General features: G+C 45.7%; 1 protein-coding gene across 2 annotated transcripts; it reads left to right on the top strand.

The window, feature by feature from the left end:
* The first annotated feature begins 5,467 nt into the window (after positions 1-5,467).
* HMGCS1 (3-hydroxy-3-methylglutaryl-CoA synthase 1) lies at positions 5,468-16,464 on the top strand. Of its 2 annotated transcripts, none has more exons than XM_086770286.1 (10): positions 5,468-5,594; positions 10,024-10,481; positions 10,843-10,968; positions 11,490-11,654; positions 12,366-12,534; positions 12,650-12,820; positions 13,283-13,389; positions 13,740-13,865; positions 14,136-14,299; positions 14,678-16,464. In XM_086770286.1, exons 2-10 carry the CDS (start codon positions 10,034-10,036, stop codon positions 14,768-14,770), a joined length of 1,569 nt encoding a protein of 522 aa, XP_086626412.1. In that variant the 5' UTR covers positions 5,468-5,594; positions 10,024-10,033; the 3' UTR covers positions 14,771-16,464. The 2 variants fall into 2 exon arrangements, with proteins under 2 accessions (XP_086626412.1, XP_086626414.1); XM_086770288.1 differs by lacking the exon at positions 5,468-5,594 and adding an exon at positions 7,991-8,133.
* Positions 16,465-17,747: the final 1,283 nt, after the last annotated feature.

Here is a 17,747-nt window from a genome sequence, read left to right as displayed (position 1 = left end):
TGTCCCAATCCGAAGCCGGAGTTGCTCTCTCTGACTCTGGGCACACACAGAGGCTCTTCCTCCGGAACGCCACGTTTGGCATGCTGGGGAGGCAGAGGGTGCGAGCCTGGCTGGTGCTATCTGAGATGGCACACGTTTTCCCCCTTTTCACTTGCACTCTGATGCTGCACTGCCTGGACAGCACACGGCTACAGCGAATGCGTGTCAGACAGAATCCAGTCATCCCGGGCCCAGGTCAGCAGAGCACCAGGAACACTAAATTGCTGGAATATACCACATGATGGTATCAGTATCTTACTGTCTCTGCCAGCTCTGTTTATTTTCTTCCCTGTGTTCTGCTCCGGATTCCAGATTTTATCTTCATGCTTCTTTCTTGAGTCCTAGATTTCTAGATTGGTTTATCATGGCATTTCAGCTCCTCGTAGCTTTTCCATCAATGGAAGCACTGGCCTTTTGAGTGTATAGACTGTACCCAAACTACTGAGTAAAGTACGGAGTGTACCTTAATTTCCATGCCTGGAATACTGGAGATATTCAGCATTTCACAGGATTAGAGGATGCAAGTAACTTTGCAGGCTGACCCAGGCATGCCTGAGGCCCCTGTGAACCATCTGACTGTTTCACTTCCAGAATCACTAAATATTGCCACTTCGTAAAGGCAAGCTAGGGAGTTGGGAGACTGAAGAAAGAAGGGAGCAAAGTCAAGCTCACAGTATGGATAAGAAAAAGTGAAGCTGAGGTTCTGGATGAGACCACAGCAGCACTGCCATCAGAAGCGGGAACTCCTGGGTGTTCTGCCTGGGAAGGGAAGGAAGGGAAGGGAGGTCCCTGTTGGTTTAGCATCGGGCTGCTGGGAAGCTCCATGCATTCCTGGCTTGCTCTGACGTTTGTTAGAAGGCAGCATGGCTGCGCTTCTACCTCCGGTTTGGACAGCAGTGTCTGCTTCCTAGGAGTCACCTCTTCTTGCACCACTGACCTTCCCAGCCTCCAAATATTAGATTCTTATTTGTTCAACAATTGCTGTGTCGTGTTTGAAATTGCAACAGTGCTGCAATTCCTTCTCTTAGGCATACTGTATAAAAGCAGCAAAGTGTGATCTAAATGCATTTTCAGAGCTTTTAATAACTGGAATTTTCACAATGTCACAAACATTTTTAGACCCAGCCAGATCTGCAACTCAGATAGTACTGAAATGTTTGCATTTACTGGACCTGCTTTAAAAGACAGGCTTTGGTAGTTTTGTTTACATCACCCAGTTCTTCAGAGCATGTGTGTTATCTCATGTCAGGTTTTCCTAGATTCAGTAGACCAAACTGAGACATTATGAGATGACAGAAGTCCTCTTCCAGCAGCCAACTGTGTTTCAAGTTTGGGTTCCTGTGCATTCTTTTAGGAATTGAATGAGAAATAACTTCTACTGGTCATTGAAGCTAAAAAACTTTCTTCCCTGATACTGGTATATGAAGTATCCAAACAGCACTTGAAGATCTACTGTCTGGTACAGTTTCGTTTGTCCCTGAACCCTGGCCCACAAATACGTAAAAGAAAAAGCTTCCAGTTTCCAAACCTTCGCTTGGGTGACCTCACACTCTGTACCTGAGCATTATTTTTGACCTTCGCTATGTTGTACTTGGCAACACAACAGAATCAATACTTCTTTTTTTTCAGTAAAGTCTTCTCAACATCGTGTCTTGTGCAAGAGATTATTATGGCACATGGCTTTGTTTTCCCTGAAAAAGTTGGCTAAGGATCTCTTTTAAATGGGTTTAGGTACCTAGAGATGTAGTTGGCTGCATCTGAAAACCCCAGTGAGTGTTTTAGTGACTTAGAAGTGTAGCTCCCATTGAATTAAATCCAAATCAGGCCTGTAGGTAGTATTCTTGAACATTCCAATAAATTCGCTCTTAAATGGTTTTAAGAAACAGCTTTAATCATCTGGCTATTTCATTTATTTTAAGAGTTATGAACTTAACCTAATATGACAGAGTCTATCTCTCTAGGAGGCCTTAGGAAAAAAAAGTCACAGATAGGAATGTTTAAGAATTACTAAACAGAAGCAAAGAACCCATTGGCTCTGTTGAGACAAAACCAGAGCCCTAGATTTGATACACCGGGTTAAAAGCAGAAGTAAAGGTAAATGATCAGATAGCAAACAGTTTTCTTTCAAAACAGTATGGGATTAGGAGATCTCATCCACTTTTACACAGCTGACAAATGGTGAGAGACACTCAAATTCAAACTTATCTTTTATCAAAACAGACTGGATTTTAATGGAGGAATGTGTTTGTCCTCCCGCTAACAGCATCTGAGCAGGTTCCTGCTCCAAGGTTATTCTGAGTTATGCTGAGTTTCTTTGGTAATACCATCTTTATTAATTGGGCCTCTTCTTTCTCAGGTTTCCGGTTCTAATGTTACCAAGGTGCAGCATTCATTTTGGTACATTAGTCCAAACTATGGAATATTCTCAACAGAAAATCCCACTGGACAGATTGGTTAAGCTCTAGAGCCACCAAAGGAAAATGACCTGCATTCTCACAAGCTGGGCCAGAAATAGTGGCAATCAAATACCTGCAGCATAAATTGGTTAGAGGACTGTAATTAATTACCTAAGAGCTTTGGAACAAGACTCATCAACAATTTTAATGTTATTACTGCAATCTTTCTGAGAGATTCATATAAAGCAATTGTAGTCTATTACCAAAGCAGTATAGGCAGATCCTTTACCGTGAATAAATATTCATAATTTTTTGGTGACTATTCCCTTGCGATACACTCAGTGACAGGAGAAGCAGAAAGGAGCCTCATAAAGCTGAATAAAAAGAATAATGCTATTGACAGCAATTATAGAATGAATTGTACTGATTAATAAGAAAAAGTAGTATATCTTAGGCTATAAAAAATTAGTCATCAAACTAGTCTGCAATAGGAGGATGTCTGGACTTGATGTAAATTTAAATTAGAGTCTGGATCCAGAAACCTGCCGAGGAGACAAATACGTTGCTTTTAGCAGCATAGATTAGATGTCTGTCTCTGAATTTAACTTCAGACAATTATTAAAAAACTGGGACTGCATTGTGTCCTTAACCTTAGTTTTAAAATTCTGAAAATTCTAGCAACTGTCTGTCATATTTTACCTTTTAGCTTTCCTTCCTCATTTGCAGGGTGTAATTTTCAAATGTGCTTCAGTACTGGCACAATAGAATATGGTTGTAATTTTACGGGCTGCAGGTGGTTAATTTGGTGGTTTGTTTGTTCGGGGTTTTTTTGTTGTTTTTTTTTTTTTTTCTAAATACATAATTTAAAATTAACAACAATGATTTCAGACATGTCATACTATCTTCTATAACACAGAAAATTAATGTCAAAGACATCATTCATCATCTTGTACCATGGACCATGGGAAAGAAAGCAGTAATACGGGCCATCTTCCCAAGCTAATCTCAGTTGTTTTGGCACCTTTTCTTTTATCAGATCTGTGTGCTGTAATAAAGATGGCTATTTACATCTGTGTTTATTGTTGACTACACACCCTAAACACCCTAAACAACTGCAAAAAGCAATTCTGCCTCTACCATTCTGAAAGCAAATATGAGCAGATTTAAGCTGTCAGGAAGCAGCAAGGGCAGGGTGCTCTGCAAGGCCGGGTGAGCCAGCTGCTGAACGTGACAACAAGGGCAGTGACCTCCATAACAAGGGCACGCTCTCACAGTGCCCAAACAAAAAAGCAGAGCGGGGCCAGTGACGGCAAGAGGAGTCAGCCAAGAGCCCAGTTTTCCAGAGAAGTCTGTAGTGATGAGCAGGTCAGAGGTAAAGCTGGGAAGACACGCAGGCAGCTAAGCCCCCAGGAAGTGGGGAAGGGGCTGCAAGGTCTGGGGGTGCACTCGCTGTCCTGACGTGAGCTCCCGCAAATTCAGCGAGATGGACTGTTTCATCTCCTGAGCATCTGCTCTTCTCTAAAGCCAGAACAGTCCAGGCACCCTGACGGCAGGAAACGTTTTGCCACAAGCATGTAAGGAGAGGCTGGTGTTAGGAACTATTTTTTAAGTCTAGAACAAGGACAGCATTCTGGTTTTCCTTTTGATTTTTTTTTTCTTCTTTGTGGTAGGAAGGGAAAAGAAGGAGGAATTGAAGTTTTAGATGCCCAGTTCAACTTTTCTAGGAAGAAATCTGTTTGGTCTGTAGGCACAGAAGATAACAGCATGTCTACATGATGTAACTATGCCATCGCCTACTGAGTTTGCATTTTGTCAACTTGTTTTTTCAGAGTTACAAATGGAACTGGCTTGTACACAGCCTGGCATAAGCTTATCAGAAGACTGCAGGGTAACACACATAAACAAAACTCAATTTCTCACTACTGTTTCTCAATCCTTGCACTATGAAAAGTTGTACCACAAATCTGTGATTTTACATGGTGATAGAACAGTTACAACTTCAAAACAGATTGAACAAACACAATAGGTGTTAAGACTTTCAACAACAGTTCTTCCTCTTTCTTTTGCATTATTTCCACATGCCCCTAAGATGGTGGCAATCACACGGGTTTAGCATCCTGATACTGTGTGTTGTCTTCTGCTCGCCGTAGCAAACGGATGTCACAGAACCTGACATCGGCTGCTAAGGGAGTGTATTTCTTTGACTTGAGCGATGTTTCACAACTAAATTATCCAGGATTTAAAAGCTGTGCGTCATTTTTATCGAGCAGTTTCCTGTCTGCAACAGGGGATGCTCACTCCCCTGTGCAGCAATGGACGTAAATCACGACTGGGCCCACAGGCTGCACAGGGAAACTGTACATGAGCCAACTGCCAACCTGCCAAGTGATCATAGTGCCATCAGATAGGGCTCGGTGCACTACGGGCTTAACAAGCCGGGAAGGGACTGTGAGGGGCAGGTAGGACGGGATGTCACATCCTCCGTGAGGCAGTATCGCCGGCAGGGCCTCGGCCTGGCGCCCCGAGGGGAAGGACAGCGGGGGGGCCTGAGGGGCAAGGGGAGATGGGCTGGGACCCTCCGGGCTGGGAGCCCTGGGCCGGGACCCCCTGGGCCGGGAGCCCCGGGCCGGGACCCCCTGGGCCGGGACCCCCGGGCTAGGACCTCCTGAGCTGGGACCAGGGCCTAGACCAGGGCCGGGTCGGGTCGCCGGGCGGCTGTCGCCGGGCCGGGCGGGCCTGCCCTCCCGTTGCCAGGCAACCGCCCGCTCGCCTCGCCGGGGCCCGGCAGCCGTCCTACTCTCACCCGCGGTCAGCAGCGCGCTCCCATTGGCTGCCTCCGCCCTGCGCTCGGCTCCCATTGAGCGCCCGCCGCCTCTGCCGCGTCCTCATTGGCGCGCTGCCCTCTGGCCACGCCGCGTCACTTTCTCACACCATTCCCCCCGCCTTCTCCGCCGGCTGCGGGCCGGCCGATGGGCGGGACCTGGGCGGCAGCAGTCGTGATTGGCCGGCGTAGCTGCCGCTCGAGGCGAGGGCCGGCGCGCGGGCGGCGGGGCTGTTTAAAGGCGCCGCACGCCGGCACCCGGTGTTTTCCCTCTCGTGCGTGCGAGTGGCTGAGGACGCGAAGCGGCGAGCGACACCGGGAGCCATCGCCTCCGACAGGTGAGGGCGGCTCGGCCCCCGGAGGCCCGCGGGCTGGGCGGCGTGCGCCGGGCGACGACCCCTGTCTCACTTCAGCCGCGGCGGGAGGGCGCGGAGCCGCGTGCGGGGAACACGCGTGGGGCCGCGGAGCCGCCCCCGGGGCCGGGGGATGGGTCGGCGCATCTGGAAACGGTGCTGCCGGTGGACGCCAGCGGGTTTGCAGTAGCGCCTGCAGTGCGGCAAGAGAGGGAGGGAGAGAAAAAAAAAAAAAGAAAAAAGAGAGAAAAGAAGAAACCAAACCACAAAGGGGTATCAGGATGGCTGTTAAACGTGGATGTGGGCACGCACGCCGCACTAGGCGCTGCCCGCTGCATCCCGCAGCATCGCCCGTGGCGTGGGGCGGGGCGTGGCGGCTCCCGAAAGAGCCGGCATCCCCGCTGCCGGGCCCCGGGCGCTGTTTCCTGCCCTCCCCTCGGGGGAAGCCCCCTCCGCGGCCGGGTGGGCGGCTCCGCCTGGCGGGGGCCCTCGATAGCCCCTCAGTGTCGCGACAGAGGCGCCCACCCGGGCGGGGGACCCCCCTGGCCAAGCCGCCTCCCGGCCGCGCAGGGCGGAGGGGTCGGGTACTGCCCCCTGGGAAACCGTCGTTTCGTGACGGCGTTTGCAGGGGCGTGAGCATCCCGACACCCACCCGTGTCGCTGAGAGAGCCCCGGTCGGGGTGCACTCGGAGGGAGGGTATCGGGCATCCTCGCGCGGGGTGGGGGGGGGTGGGGGGGGCGCCGCGAGTGGGTCCGTACGAACGAACTCGAGGTACTCCCTCGGTGGCGTGGCATCGTCACGCGTTTTGCCCGTCCCGTCCCGTGGGGGCTCCCTGCCAGCGGTGCGGGCGGAGGCGGGGACCTCCCGCGGATGCGCCCGGTACCGGCCCAGCTGTCCGCGCCGCGGGGATGATGAGGGGTGTGTGTAAGTGACGTCACAGCTGAAGCTGACAGACCACCGCTGTCGGGCTCCGGAAGAGCCCGTCGCCAGCCAAGTCCCCCAGCCGGGGGTGAAACCCAAAGCGGGGCACCCAACATGCTGCTTGTGGCCAGGGTCTGCTCCCCGAGGTCCGGCCAGCTGCCCTGTCTGAATTACAGACTTCAGCAGGAAACGGTAATGCCAAATTATCGACAGAATGTTCTCAAACTCCTAACAACGGCAGCGAGAGCCACTGGTTGTTGTGGGAGAACGCATTTCTGGCAACGCCAGCAGAAAGCAGTGGCTGTTTCACGCTGCTCGTTCATTCCCTGCGCGGGGTTAAGGGGACACACAATAAAGCAGGCTCTGCGTTTATTACAGCATTTGAGGTGCTCGCTCTTTTAAAAGAAATCGTACTTTTGAGTGCTTTTCATTTTCAGCAAAAACTTGGTGGTGGGATGTTGTTGGCCGCTTGACCAGGAGGACAAAAGGCCGTTTGTCTTACGTCAAGAAAACAATTTTTTTTTCCCCCCGTAACGCCTGACTTAAGATGTCATGTGTCTCATTTTGTTCCGTGATCAGAACAAGCTCACGTAGCGACGTTTTTCAAGGCCGCTGCGTTAGGCGAGCTTGGTATTCGGTGAGCCATGAGAACACGATTCAGAGGGACTTCCTTCCGTTGTCTTCCGCAGAAAGTTTTCTGCTGAGAGAACTTGTCGTGGTTCGACCCCAGTGGGCAGCTCAGCCCTACACAGACGCTCGCTCACTCCCTGCCTGGTGAGATGGGGGAGAGAATGAGTAGAAGTGAGAAAACTCATGGGTTGAGGTAAAAATGATTTAAATAAAGCAAAAGCCACACACGCAAGCGAAGGAAGAGAAGGAGTTTGTTTGCTGCATCCCATTGGCAGGCAGGTGTCTGGGAAAGCAGGCCTCCATCGCGCATAATGGTTATTTGGGAAGACCAACGCCATCATTCGCAGGGTCCCCCTTCTTCCCCCCAACTTTGTGGTATGGAATATTTCTGGGGTCAGTTGTGCCTGCTGTGTCCCCTCCCAATTTTTTTTTTTTTCTGCCCACACATTGGCAGTGCAGAAGGCCCTAAATACCCCCTTTTTTGGAAGTTTTGGTGCCAGAAACAGAGCTGTGAAGGCAACAACCTTGTGACCGCTTCGAAATTATAGCTCAGGGGTGCGGGGAGGGCCGGGCCCCGCCCTCCCCGTCCCCCTGAGGCGTGGGCGTGGCCAGCTCCCCGCGCCTGCGCACTACGCGCCGGGCCGCACCGGATACCGCAGTGCGCATGCGCAGTCTTCCGCGCCGGGAGCCGGCCATGGGATTCCGCAACGTGTAAAAAAAAAAAAAGGGGGAGGGGGCGAGTGGGAGGAGGCCAGGGCTGCTGTGGCGTGAGGGTGGTGGGGTTCCACGTTGCGGGTGGGGCGCGGCGTGACGCTCTCCTTCCCCCCCCCCCCACCTCCTCACCCCCTGGAGGCCGTTCCGGCGGTGGCTGCTCGCCGGTCTCCTCGGCCGGGTGACCGGTAACCTTGAGGCGTTGGCGGGGAGGGCGCCCGCCGCCCTCAGGCGAGGCCGGAGCGGCGGCGGTGGCCTGAGGTGAGGGGGCTTGGTGGCGGGGTGGGTGAAGGTGGGTCCCGCGGGGCGTGGGCGAGGGGACGCGAGTGGGGTGAACGGGAGTTGGCCCTGCAGGGTGGCCAGCAACAAGGCGAAATGGGTTGCGTTGCTTAAAATCGGAGCGGTGCGCTGTGCGGCTGTTCTGCGGTGCTTCAGTGAGCAGCCTGTCTCTCCTGTTTGCGTGCTTTAATGTGAATAAAGGCTACAAGGGAAATATTTACATAGGTTATTTAATTCAGGGACCAGTTGGAGAAAGTCCAGAGGAGGCCGGGAAGATGATCAGAGGGCTGGAGCACCTCTCCTGTGAGGACAGGCTGAGAGAGCTGGGGCTGTTCAGCCTGGAGAAGAGGAGGCTCTGGGCAGACCTCATAGCGTCCTTCCAGTAAAGAGGGCCTACAGGAAAGACGGGGAGAAATTCTGTATCAGGGCCTGTTGTGATAGGGTGAGGGGTTATGGTTTCAAAACAGAGGGAGGCAGATTCAGACTTGATATAAGGAAGAAATTTTTTACAATGAGAGTGGTGGAACACTGCCGCAGGTTGCCCAGAGAGGTGGTGGATGCCCCATCGCTGGAAACATTCAAGGCCAGGTTGTACAGGGCCCTGAGCAACCTGATCTGGTTGGAGATGTCTCTGCTTCTTGCAGGGGGGTTGGGCTAGATGACCTTTAAAGGTCCCTTCCAACCCAAATCATTCAATGGTTCTATGGTTCTATTTTAGGTACTGTTTAAGCTTTATTAGAGACAGTCAAAATGTATCACAAGCCATGTGCTCCTTCTTGAGGTCTTTCATAGGACTGTATACCTGTCACTGAAAACACTTCTAATGTTTTCCTAACATCTGTCTTAATACGCATCCTGTAAAGTCATCATTCCTACAGAGAAAGTCTTTATGCCTTTATAAAGCTCATTGTGGTTTTATGGAAGAAGCTGGGTAGGGTCAGTGGGATGGTACTTGCAGCGGGGCATGAAGGGACAAGTGCTCTGTCAGGATGTAAGCAAAAGTACGGGAAGATAGTGCCTGTCTGGGTAATAGGGACAGGGTTAAAGTAATGGGATGTAGTCTGTCCTCGAGTATAGTATATTCTCGAGTGTAGTGGCAGTAAAATTAGGGGGTTACAATAAGAAAACTTGATCTATGAAGGAGAACTACTGTGTGTTCAACTCAGTTTGTAAAATGTTCCTCCAGGCCCAGCGTTAGGAGTTCAGTGTTCCAGAATGCCAAAACAGAATATGCTTGAAACAATGAACAAAAAACCCAATCAAAAATAAAAAAAAAAAACCCAAACCCCATACCACAATTATTTCTGCTATCTTTGTTGCAAGTATAAACAAAATGGAGGGACTTAGGTCACTTAGTTTAAAAATAAAAACAATTTTGAAGAGTCCTGACCTGTTTTAAGGCAGAGGTTTCCTGGTGAGGATAAATATTGGACTTAAGTTCTCAACTAGCAACATTTAAAATAAATCCAATGTTTATAGCTTGGTTGTGTGAAATTGAGACTTTGTGCATAAGCAAAAGTAGAATAATGAACATTAAGACTTGTTTCTCAAACACTTAAGACTTGTTACATCTATGTTTTGCTTCAGTGAAGTAACTTGGGCTTAACCTACATTTGTTCATCTCCAGGGCTGAAATTTTTATTTTCACTTAAAAGTACTTCTTAATATAAAATGTTACAACATTTCCAGTGATTAATTTACAGTCTGCTCAGATCAAATTCTCCCCAGAGGCAGAGGTTTACCTTTTGCAGATGACCTTGTAGAATACCTGAAATTTCACTTTTTCTGTAAATCTCCTCAAGATGAAAATTGGTCTCTTAAAATGGATGTGAATAAATCAGGTGTTTTGTGGTTTTCTTTTTTTTCTTTAAGATCTACCACGATGCCTGGGTCTCTTCCAGTGAATGCTGAATCCTGCTGGCCCAAAGATGTGGGAATTGTTGCGCTGGAAATATATTTTCCCTCTCAGTATGTTGACCAGACAGAGCTGGAGAAGTATGATGGTGTGGATGCTGGCAAATACACCATTGGGCTAGGCCAGTCAAAGATGGGGTTCTGCTCTGACCGGGAGGATATCAATTCCCTCTGCTTGACTGTGGTTCAGAAGCTCATGGAGAGGAACAGCCTTTCCTATGATTGTATCGGGAGATTAGAAGTTGGAACGGAGACGATAATTGATAAATCAAAATCTGTAAAGACTGTCCTGATGCAGCTTTTTGAAGAATCTGGCAATACAGATGTAGAAGGAATCGACACCACCAATGCATGCTACGGAGGCACTGCTGCTCTGTTTAATGCTATTAATTGGATTGAGTCCAGCTCTTGGGATGGTGAGTTCAGGGTATTTTCTTGAAAAGTTACATCATCCCCTGATTCTGAGTAGTCTGCCTTATAACGACTGTTCATGTTTAACCATATAAAACCCAAAGGGTAAACTGTTTTTATCTTCTGAAGTCTTTTTCTTAAGTGCTCTGGCAGAAAATAGCAATGTGGCTCGTATTCACTGGGCTTTACCTGTAGGTTTTGGTGGCTGTCAGGAAATTGAAATGTGGGGGAAAAGTCAGGATTGAAGAGCCCCTTAATCTCGGGGTCATCTCCTCTATAAGCAAAGGCCTAAAAATTGGTGATGGCTATTAAAATGTGCTTATTTCTGGCCTATTTCTCATTGTTATTTCTGTGTGTTTTTCACAGGACGCTATGCACTTGTCGTTGCTGGAGACATAGCTGTGTATGCCACTGGAAATGCCAGGCCAACAGGTGGAGCTGGTGCTGTTGCTATGCTAGTTGGTCCAAATGCTCCGTTAATTTTTGAGAGAGGTTAGTCCTGTGAGAAAACAAATACTGTTCAGCCCGATAACTGGATCCGTCCTGAAGCCTGTCCCCTGGTCTTTGTGCACTGCTGGAGGGCTGGATTAACTCCTGCTAGTGTCAGAAATTGTACTTTGTCTCCTCTTACTCTGGGCTGATTTGGCCAAGTCCTGTTACAGGAGGTGGCAAGGAACAACGTGAGGTGCTCTTATCTGTTTATTTCCTTGGGAATTCCCCAATAAAATTGACAAAGAGTGGACTAGAGCTGAATAAGACAGTGCTCTACTTCCAAGGCAAAATGACAAAAATAATTTGTTACTTGTGTTTATCACGCTTGGTCTTACTGTACATAACAAGCAATTGAAAACTGTGTGAAACATTACCTGAAAGGTAACCGTAAAGGGTCTGAAATGCTACCAAAACCTGCTTGATGGGCCCAGATATTGCTTGTTTCACCACGTGTGTTAAGTGGTTGACTCCAAGCAGCTGAATAAAGTAATTTTCACCTTTTGTCTATTTCTGTCCATCAGGGTTGCGTGGAACCCACATGCAGCACGCGTATGACTTCTACAAACCAGATATGGTCTCTGAATATCCTGTAGTTGACGGCAAACTGTCTATACAGTGCTACCTCAGTGCATTAGATCGCTGCTATGCTGTGTATCGCAACAAAATCCACGCCCAGTGGCAAAAGGGTATGTAGCCTCGCCTGATGATATTGCAAGATCTGCCAAATGCTGGAATGTGTAACGACACAGACAATCTATTTTCAAGTTTTAGCATCCAATCTAAAGACTAATATGTGGGTCCTTTACTTCATGTTTGTGTGCTCTGAGGCAGCTGAAGTGTTTGCTCTCTCCCATAAGAAATGTCTTGTTTCTGCTCAGCTATGGTTAAGTACTTGACAGTAGGTAAGGAGTAGTCTCTACAGGCTTTTGTTGGCGTTACATATGCTACACTTGCTTAAAAACCCCTCTATAAGATACTGAGGTTAACATTTAAATGTTATGTGACGATACTGCTGTTTTTTACCCCGAATGTTTAGTAATAGCTTCACTCATATAAAGAAGCATAGGTGTGGAGTTTAGTTAGTGAAATGAAGTAGATTATTTATTATGTCAAAATGCCGGGTAGAGATACAGAGATTCTGCTAAGCTTAGCTTTTTCTTCCAGAAAAAGCGCAAACATTGTTTGTTGGTGCAAAGAAAGATCAGCGAGAAAGTAATTTTTAAATAGAAGTGGCAGCAGTGTTTTAGGTGAACTTGACAGCAATAGTTAGTCTTGCAGTTGTCTCTTGTATGCTGATGTGTTACAATGACTAGTATCTTGCCACCTCCCTGTTTTATTTTAATAGTTGAAGTGAGTACTAAACGTAAGTTGTAACACAACGTTTCTGCCACTTCCAGAGGGAACAGACAGACATTTCACCTTGAATGACTTTGGATTCATGATCTTTCATTCTCCCTACTGTAAACTGGTGCAGAAGTCCGTGGCTAGACTCTTGCTGAATGACTTTCTCAGTGACCAGAACCCAGAAACAGCAAACGGTGTTTTCAGTGGTCTGGAAGCTTTCAGGTGAGAATGGCTGCTGTCTTCTTTACTCACACAATCTTAAGTTGTTACGCATTTAAGACGTGTTTTTACTTTCTGCTATTTTAATAACTGTCTCTGAACTTTTTTTTTTTAATAGGGATGTAAAACTTGAAGATACATACTTTGACAGAGATGTGGAAAAAGCTTTTATGAAAGCTAGTGCAGAGCTCTTCAATCAGAAAACCAAAGCTTCGTTACTCGTATCCAATCAGAATGGAAATATGTATACCCCTTCAGTCTATGGTTGCCTTGCCTCTCTTCTAGCCCAGTAAGCATAAAATTGGAAAAAAGTCATAGCTTTTTATATGTAAGGTCATAAAAGGTTTTTGTTTCATGAAGTCTTTTGTAAAAGCACCATCTAGCAAACCTTTTTCTACTAGATTGCTTTAAGCAGAAAGACTGAAGTTAAAAAATTAGTCTGTACAGATGTGGTTGTTCATTTTAGGCTTTAGGTCACTTAAGAATGAAAAATGTCTGCCTTCTAGATAATCATATTCTGGGCACTTCTTTTCTCTGTTTTGCTTTGGCAGCTTTGGAACTCATCACATAGCAGCGGTGTTTGAAATTGTGTTTTTTAAAAGTCATCACTTACACACGTAGCATGCGAAATGTGTATTGTACTCAATGCAACTTGCTGGCTGCTTTTTCTAAGCTAGCTGTGCTTTCTAGTGGTTTAAAATGGGCACCTTGGCTTAATTCTGACTCTAAAATACTGTTGCTTGATTTGCAGGTACTCCCCTGAGCAGCTGGCAGGACAGAGGATCAGTGTGTTCTCATATGGCTCTGGTTTTGCTGCTACGCTGTATTCCATCAGAGTTACACAGGATGCCACTCCTGGTGAGTGAAAAGCAGATACCTTAATTAACTCCCTTGTGCCGCTCATCTCTCAATGCTTTGTTACGCTACCTGCCAGCATAAAGAAACCTGCAGAGCAGTGCCTGATAAGACTAACCCTAAGCTGAAGATGTCCCAGCTCCAGGGGATGTTTATGTGTCTTCTTGGGCAAGTAAATAATATTCCTCAAACTCTGTTAATATTTTGTGATTGAGTAATTGGGAATATTATTAAATGAATAAAAGTTTTTTGCTTCTGTAATGCAAAATATTTTGCAGGGGTTTGAAACGTTAACATGCTAGCATGCAGTTCTCAGCACTGGTGCTACCTTACATGATGGTTTTATATTGTAGGTTCTGCACTGGACAAAATAACTGCCAGCCTTTCTGATCTCAAAACAAGACTTGATTCAAGAAAATGTATTGCACCTGATGTCTTTGCTGAAAACATGAAGCTTAGACAGGAAACACATCATTTGGGTAAGGAGTTAATAAATATAAACATTCTTAGTCTTACAGCAAAATGCTTATCACTTACTTCATCTGACTTTAAATGATTAGGATGTTGAATGAAGGAAATTTACAACCTTCTCTTCTTCTGAATGCTTCATGTTGATTGGCCCAGCATGGCTGAAAGGAAAATGCAGACTTGTTTTTTCTGTCTTACTACGTCCAAACTGCAAAAGCCTGCATTGTATAAAGCTCTTATCAGGAACCAGCTAACAGTGTGTTCCTGGCTTTTTTTTACAGCCAACTATATTCCGCAGTGTTCGGTAGAAGATCTCTTCGAGGGAACATGGTACCTTGTGCGTGTGGATGAAAAACACAGGAGAACTTATGCGCGGCGCCCACTTATGGGGGATGGACCTCTGGAGGCAGGAGTTGAAGTTGTCCACCCAGGCGTTGTTCATGAGGTGAACACACAGCACTCTCTAAAAGTTTGATAGAAGTGGTGGAACGGTTTATGTGTTTGTCTTAGCATGTGCATGTCCCTTATATTAAATACTTTGTTAGCATATGTAACATACAAGCCAGAAGTAGAAAATTTAACATGGGATTTTAAAAAGTACATTTCATCATAACAAGAATGAAACTGCGTAAGAATGAAACAAGAACAGACTGGCTCTTCTCACATAATCAGTTTGCATGAAGCATGACCGATTTGATTGACTTAAGACCAAGCCATCCTGTGTTGCATGAATGTTGGTTTGAGAGTTGGACTAGCCATGAAGTGTGAATGTCTGTGAACTGGAAAACTGAATTTAATGGGTTTTTTTTCCCCTTCTTCTTAGCACATCCCAAGCCCTGCTAAGAAAGTGCCAAGAATCCCTGCAACAACAGAATCTGAAGGCGTTACTGTTGCAATTTCCAATGGGGAGCATTAAGATACCTCTGTGAGGTGGGGAATGAAACAAGGTGTGAGGGTAGGGTGAGAGAGAGGAAAAAGGTTGCAGTAGTGCTGAAGTTTCAGTGTACAACAGGACATCATTGGAGCATGGAAAAACTGTTTAAGCTCCTTGAAAAGATTTGTCATAACACGGTGTGCTGATATTTATAGCATTTTCAGAACACTAAAATCATGAATATACTGGGGATGGAGGGACATGCCAGGGGCTGTGTGTATTCCTTAACATGTCTGAATTTTTTTAATTGCTGAGTAGTAACTGTAGTCTATTACAAGGTCTTTGTACATAGGGAAAAAAAAAAAAAGAATCTTGTGCTTGCTCTTTGTAAAACGACTTGAAACCTACACTGTTAACTTCTACTTGTACTGATGTGTGTGGAAAAATAGTCCAGGCTTTTAAAGTTAGGGTTCTCAGTGCCTTGACAGTAAGCAGTCAACCTTTTGAATACTGCACTTCTTCTCTTTCCCTTTATCACCTTTGCTTTCTTCTCCCAGCCTTCCTTCCATTGCCCCATTGCATTGGGAAAGGTGTAGAACCAAGTAACATTCATTGCTGGAACAGAATCTGTCTCCCCTGTCAAAATGACTGTATCAAGAACGGTTAGCCTGACAGGTGGCTTTCTTCCAAGGAACTCTGTGACCCACTGTGTTAGTTACTATGTAATTCCTCCTAGCACCTGTATTACTTCTTCTATACCGGCATTATAAATGGCAGCAGCCTGGGAGGAAATAAATAGCAAAAAGAAGGGAGGTGGTAATTATTTTTTCTTCTAAATAAATGATTTATTGATTTGTCACCTTTTGGGATTGTTCAGTAGAAGTATCTGGGGCAGCAGAATTTTCAAATAAAAGTTCCAGATACTTGGGAGTTGTTTTAATTGGCAAACAAAGGAAGAGTGGGAAGATAACTTTTTCTGGAGCTCTGGCCTCTTGCTATTCTTTATATAATATATACATTTCTGAAAGACTGTTTCTAACTTTGAATTTGGCTTTGATGTTCTTCTCCCTATTGGTAATACTGTAGGAGTGGGGTCTTTTCTTTCTTTCTTTTTTTTTTTCTTTAACTCCCAAAATGCAAGCAAAAAGCTGTCCGTTTTGCAAGTGGTAGGTACACAGTACTAATGGGGATTCCATTCTGGTAAAGCCCAGATGGGAAATAAACTATGACATGAGCCTTGTAAGCTTGTAATATATATTTAAATTGAGCTAATGTACAGAATGAAGTTTTGTTGAATTTATTTCTTTGCTAATTCTACAAAGCTACATTATCTAATATAAAGTAGCAAAAATGTATTTGTCTGTTAAATTACAATTTTTTTGTGTGTGTAATGAAGTGTTTGTATTACCTGTCACTCACTAGGATTTGATAACTTGCTGTATTTGTACAGTCAAGCCTTGGTAAAATAGTTATTATAAATTGATGAATACTAATCTGTTTGTTCTGCTGAAGATGATGGAGCAATGATGCATGGCGATAGTGCTTGTGAGTATTTTGGTTTAGGTTGCCCTTGTGAAACTTACCTTGGCACCAGAAAAACAAATTGCCATGGAACAAAGTCCATTGCTGGCAGTGGACAGGCCAAGGAGTGAGCTACTGGCACAAAGTTAACCGCAGGGACCTCACCGTCTGTGAGGCTGATCCTTTATTAAAATAAAGTTTGAGATACTTGGAAACCTGTTGGAGTAGTGCTGACTTGTTGGGTTTTCAGGGGGCTTTTTTTTTTTTCTTTAACAGGAAAGAAAGAGGAAACTGGCCTTGTGTAAACCCAAAGTTGCGGGTTCACAAGCCGTGTGGACCATCTGGATCTTTCTTCTTAATATAATTCTGTTACAAAAATGGAAAGAAAGGGTTCATTAGTCTGGTGAAAGCCTATTATTTCAGGGCTGTGTTTCCAGATAACTTAAATGCTTTCATACAGAAACTGTTTATAGTGGAGGAATTCAGTCCCAGCTTTTGAAATATAATTCATCTTTAGGACTGTCTTACAAAAGATGGTATTGTTTTATCCCTCTCAGAAAAACTGTGAAGGGGGACTGGTTCTTGCTTTGTACTTACCCGAGCCTCCCTGCCTCCACTTTCCCATGGGTGGCTCTTCAGAGTCATTCTGCTGCTCATTGATTACTGCTCTTAAAGCCAACTGATCATCTCATCAGTCCCCATAATAGATAAGGCATCCTGCCCTTAAATTTGAAAGCACCACCTGGCTCTGCCTTCTAGCTTAGGCATGTCTACTGTGCCTGTTCAGAGAAGGACAGCTCCTGCCCCTTTCCACCATTTGCATTGGAGCTGATGGTGTTGAAGATTAAAGTACAAAATAAGCAATTAAAGCTGAAAATCAGAGTGTCTACATCTTGGTGATGCTCGGAACAACTAAGCTATTCAACTTTTTAACTTGCAGTAGTCAGCAGTCTCAGAATCAGCTTTGTGCTAGCCTTTGATGGCAGGAGTTGGTACAAGCCTGTAATGCTCAATATGTAAATGAGTTTTGTTATTGGTTGCATTCAGCTCACTGATACTAGTGCTAGAGCAAGAATTCACAACCACATGAGTTTTGGAGGATGCTTAAATCTTTCTTGATTTGAGTGCAACCAGAGTCGAAACAGTTCTAGACTGTCAGAATGGTGCACGTAGTGGAAGGTGTGTCAGAAGGTCAGTAGATGGTAGCCCGACCCGTCACCCCCTAGGAATTGCAACCACAAGTTAAAGCAGTATATTGTAACTTGCTTTTCTGAACTGTGACAAATTATGAACTGTGTTCAGCAACAGCACAGTATTGCTCTTTCAAATAAAATTAGAAAAAAAAAACCCACAAACCTTTGATATATATTTTATCATCTTTAATTTGCAGTTGTTTAGATTATGGTCTGGTTTCTGCTTAAATTTAGTTCTCTGTCCTGGTTTGCAGTGCTAAAGGTGTGTCAAGCTGAGGTATAACTTTTCAAGAAGTTACCTGTTA

The sequence above is a fragment of the Chlamydotis macqueenii genome, chromosome Z, assembly GCF_036417535.1.
Source record: "Chlamydotis macqueenii isolate bChlMac1 chromosome Z, bChlMac1.mat, whole genome shotgun sequence".
Taxonomy (NCBI): domain Eukaryota; kingdom Metazoa; phylum Chordata; class Aves; order Otidiformes; family Otididae; genus Chlamydotis; species Chlamydotis macqueenii.
This window is presented reverse-complemented; position numbering and strand designations above follow the sequence as displayed.

Bases quoted from the DNA above. Each gene is read 5' to 3' on its own strand.
- HMGCS1 (XM_086770286.1), top strand. From the start codon at position 10,034: ATGCCTGGGTCTCTTCCAGTGAATGCTGAATCCTGCTGGCCCAAAGAT. The intron at 11,655-12,365 runs GTATGTAGCCTC...TGCCACTTCCAG, and splicing joins CCACGCCCAGTGGCAAAAGG to AGGGAACAGACAGACATTTC. The intron at 13,866-14,135 runs GTAAGGAGTTAA...TTTTTTTTACAG, and splicing joins ACAGGAAACACATCATTTGG to CCAACTATATTCCGCAGTGT.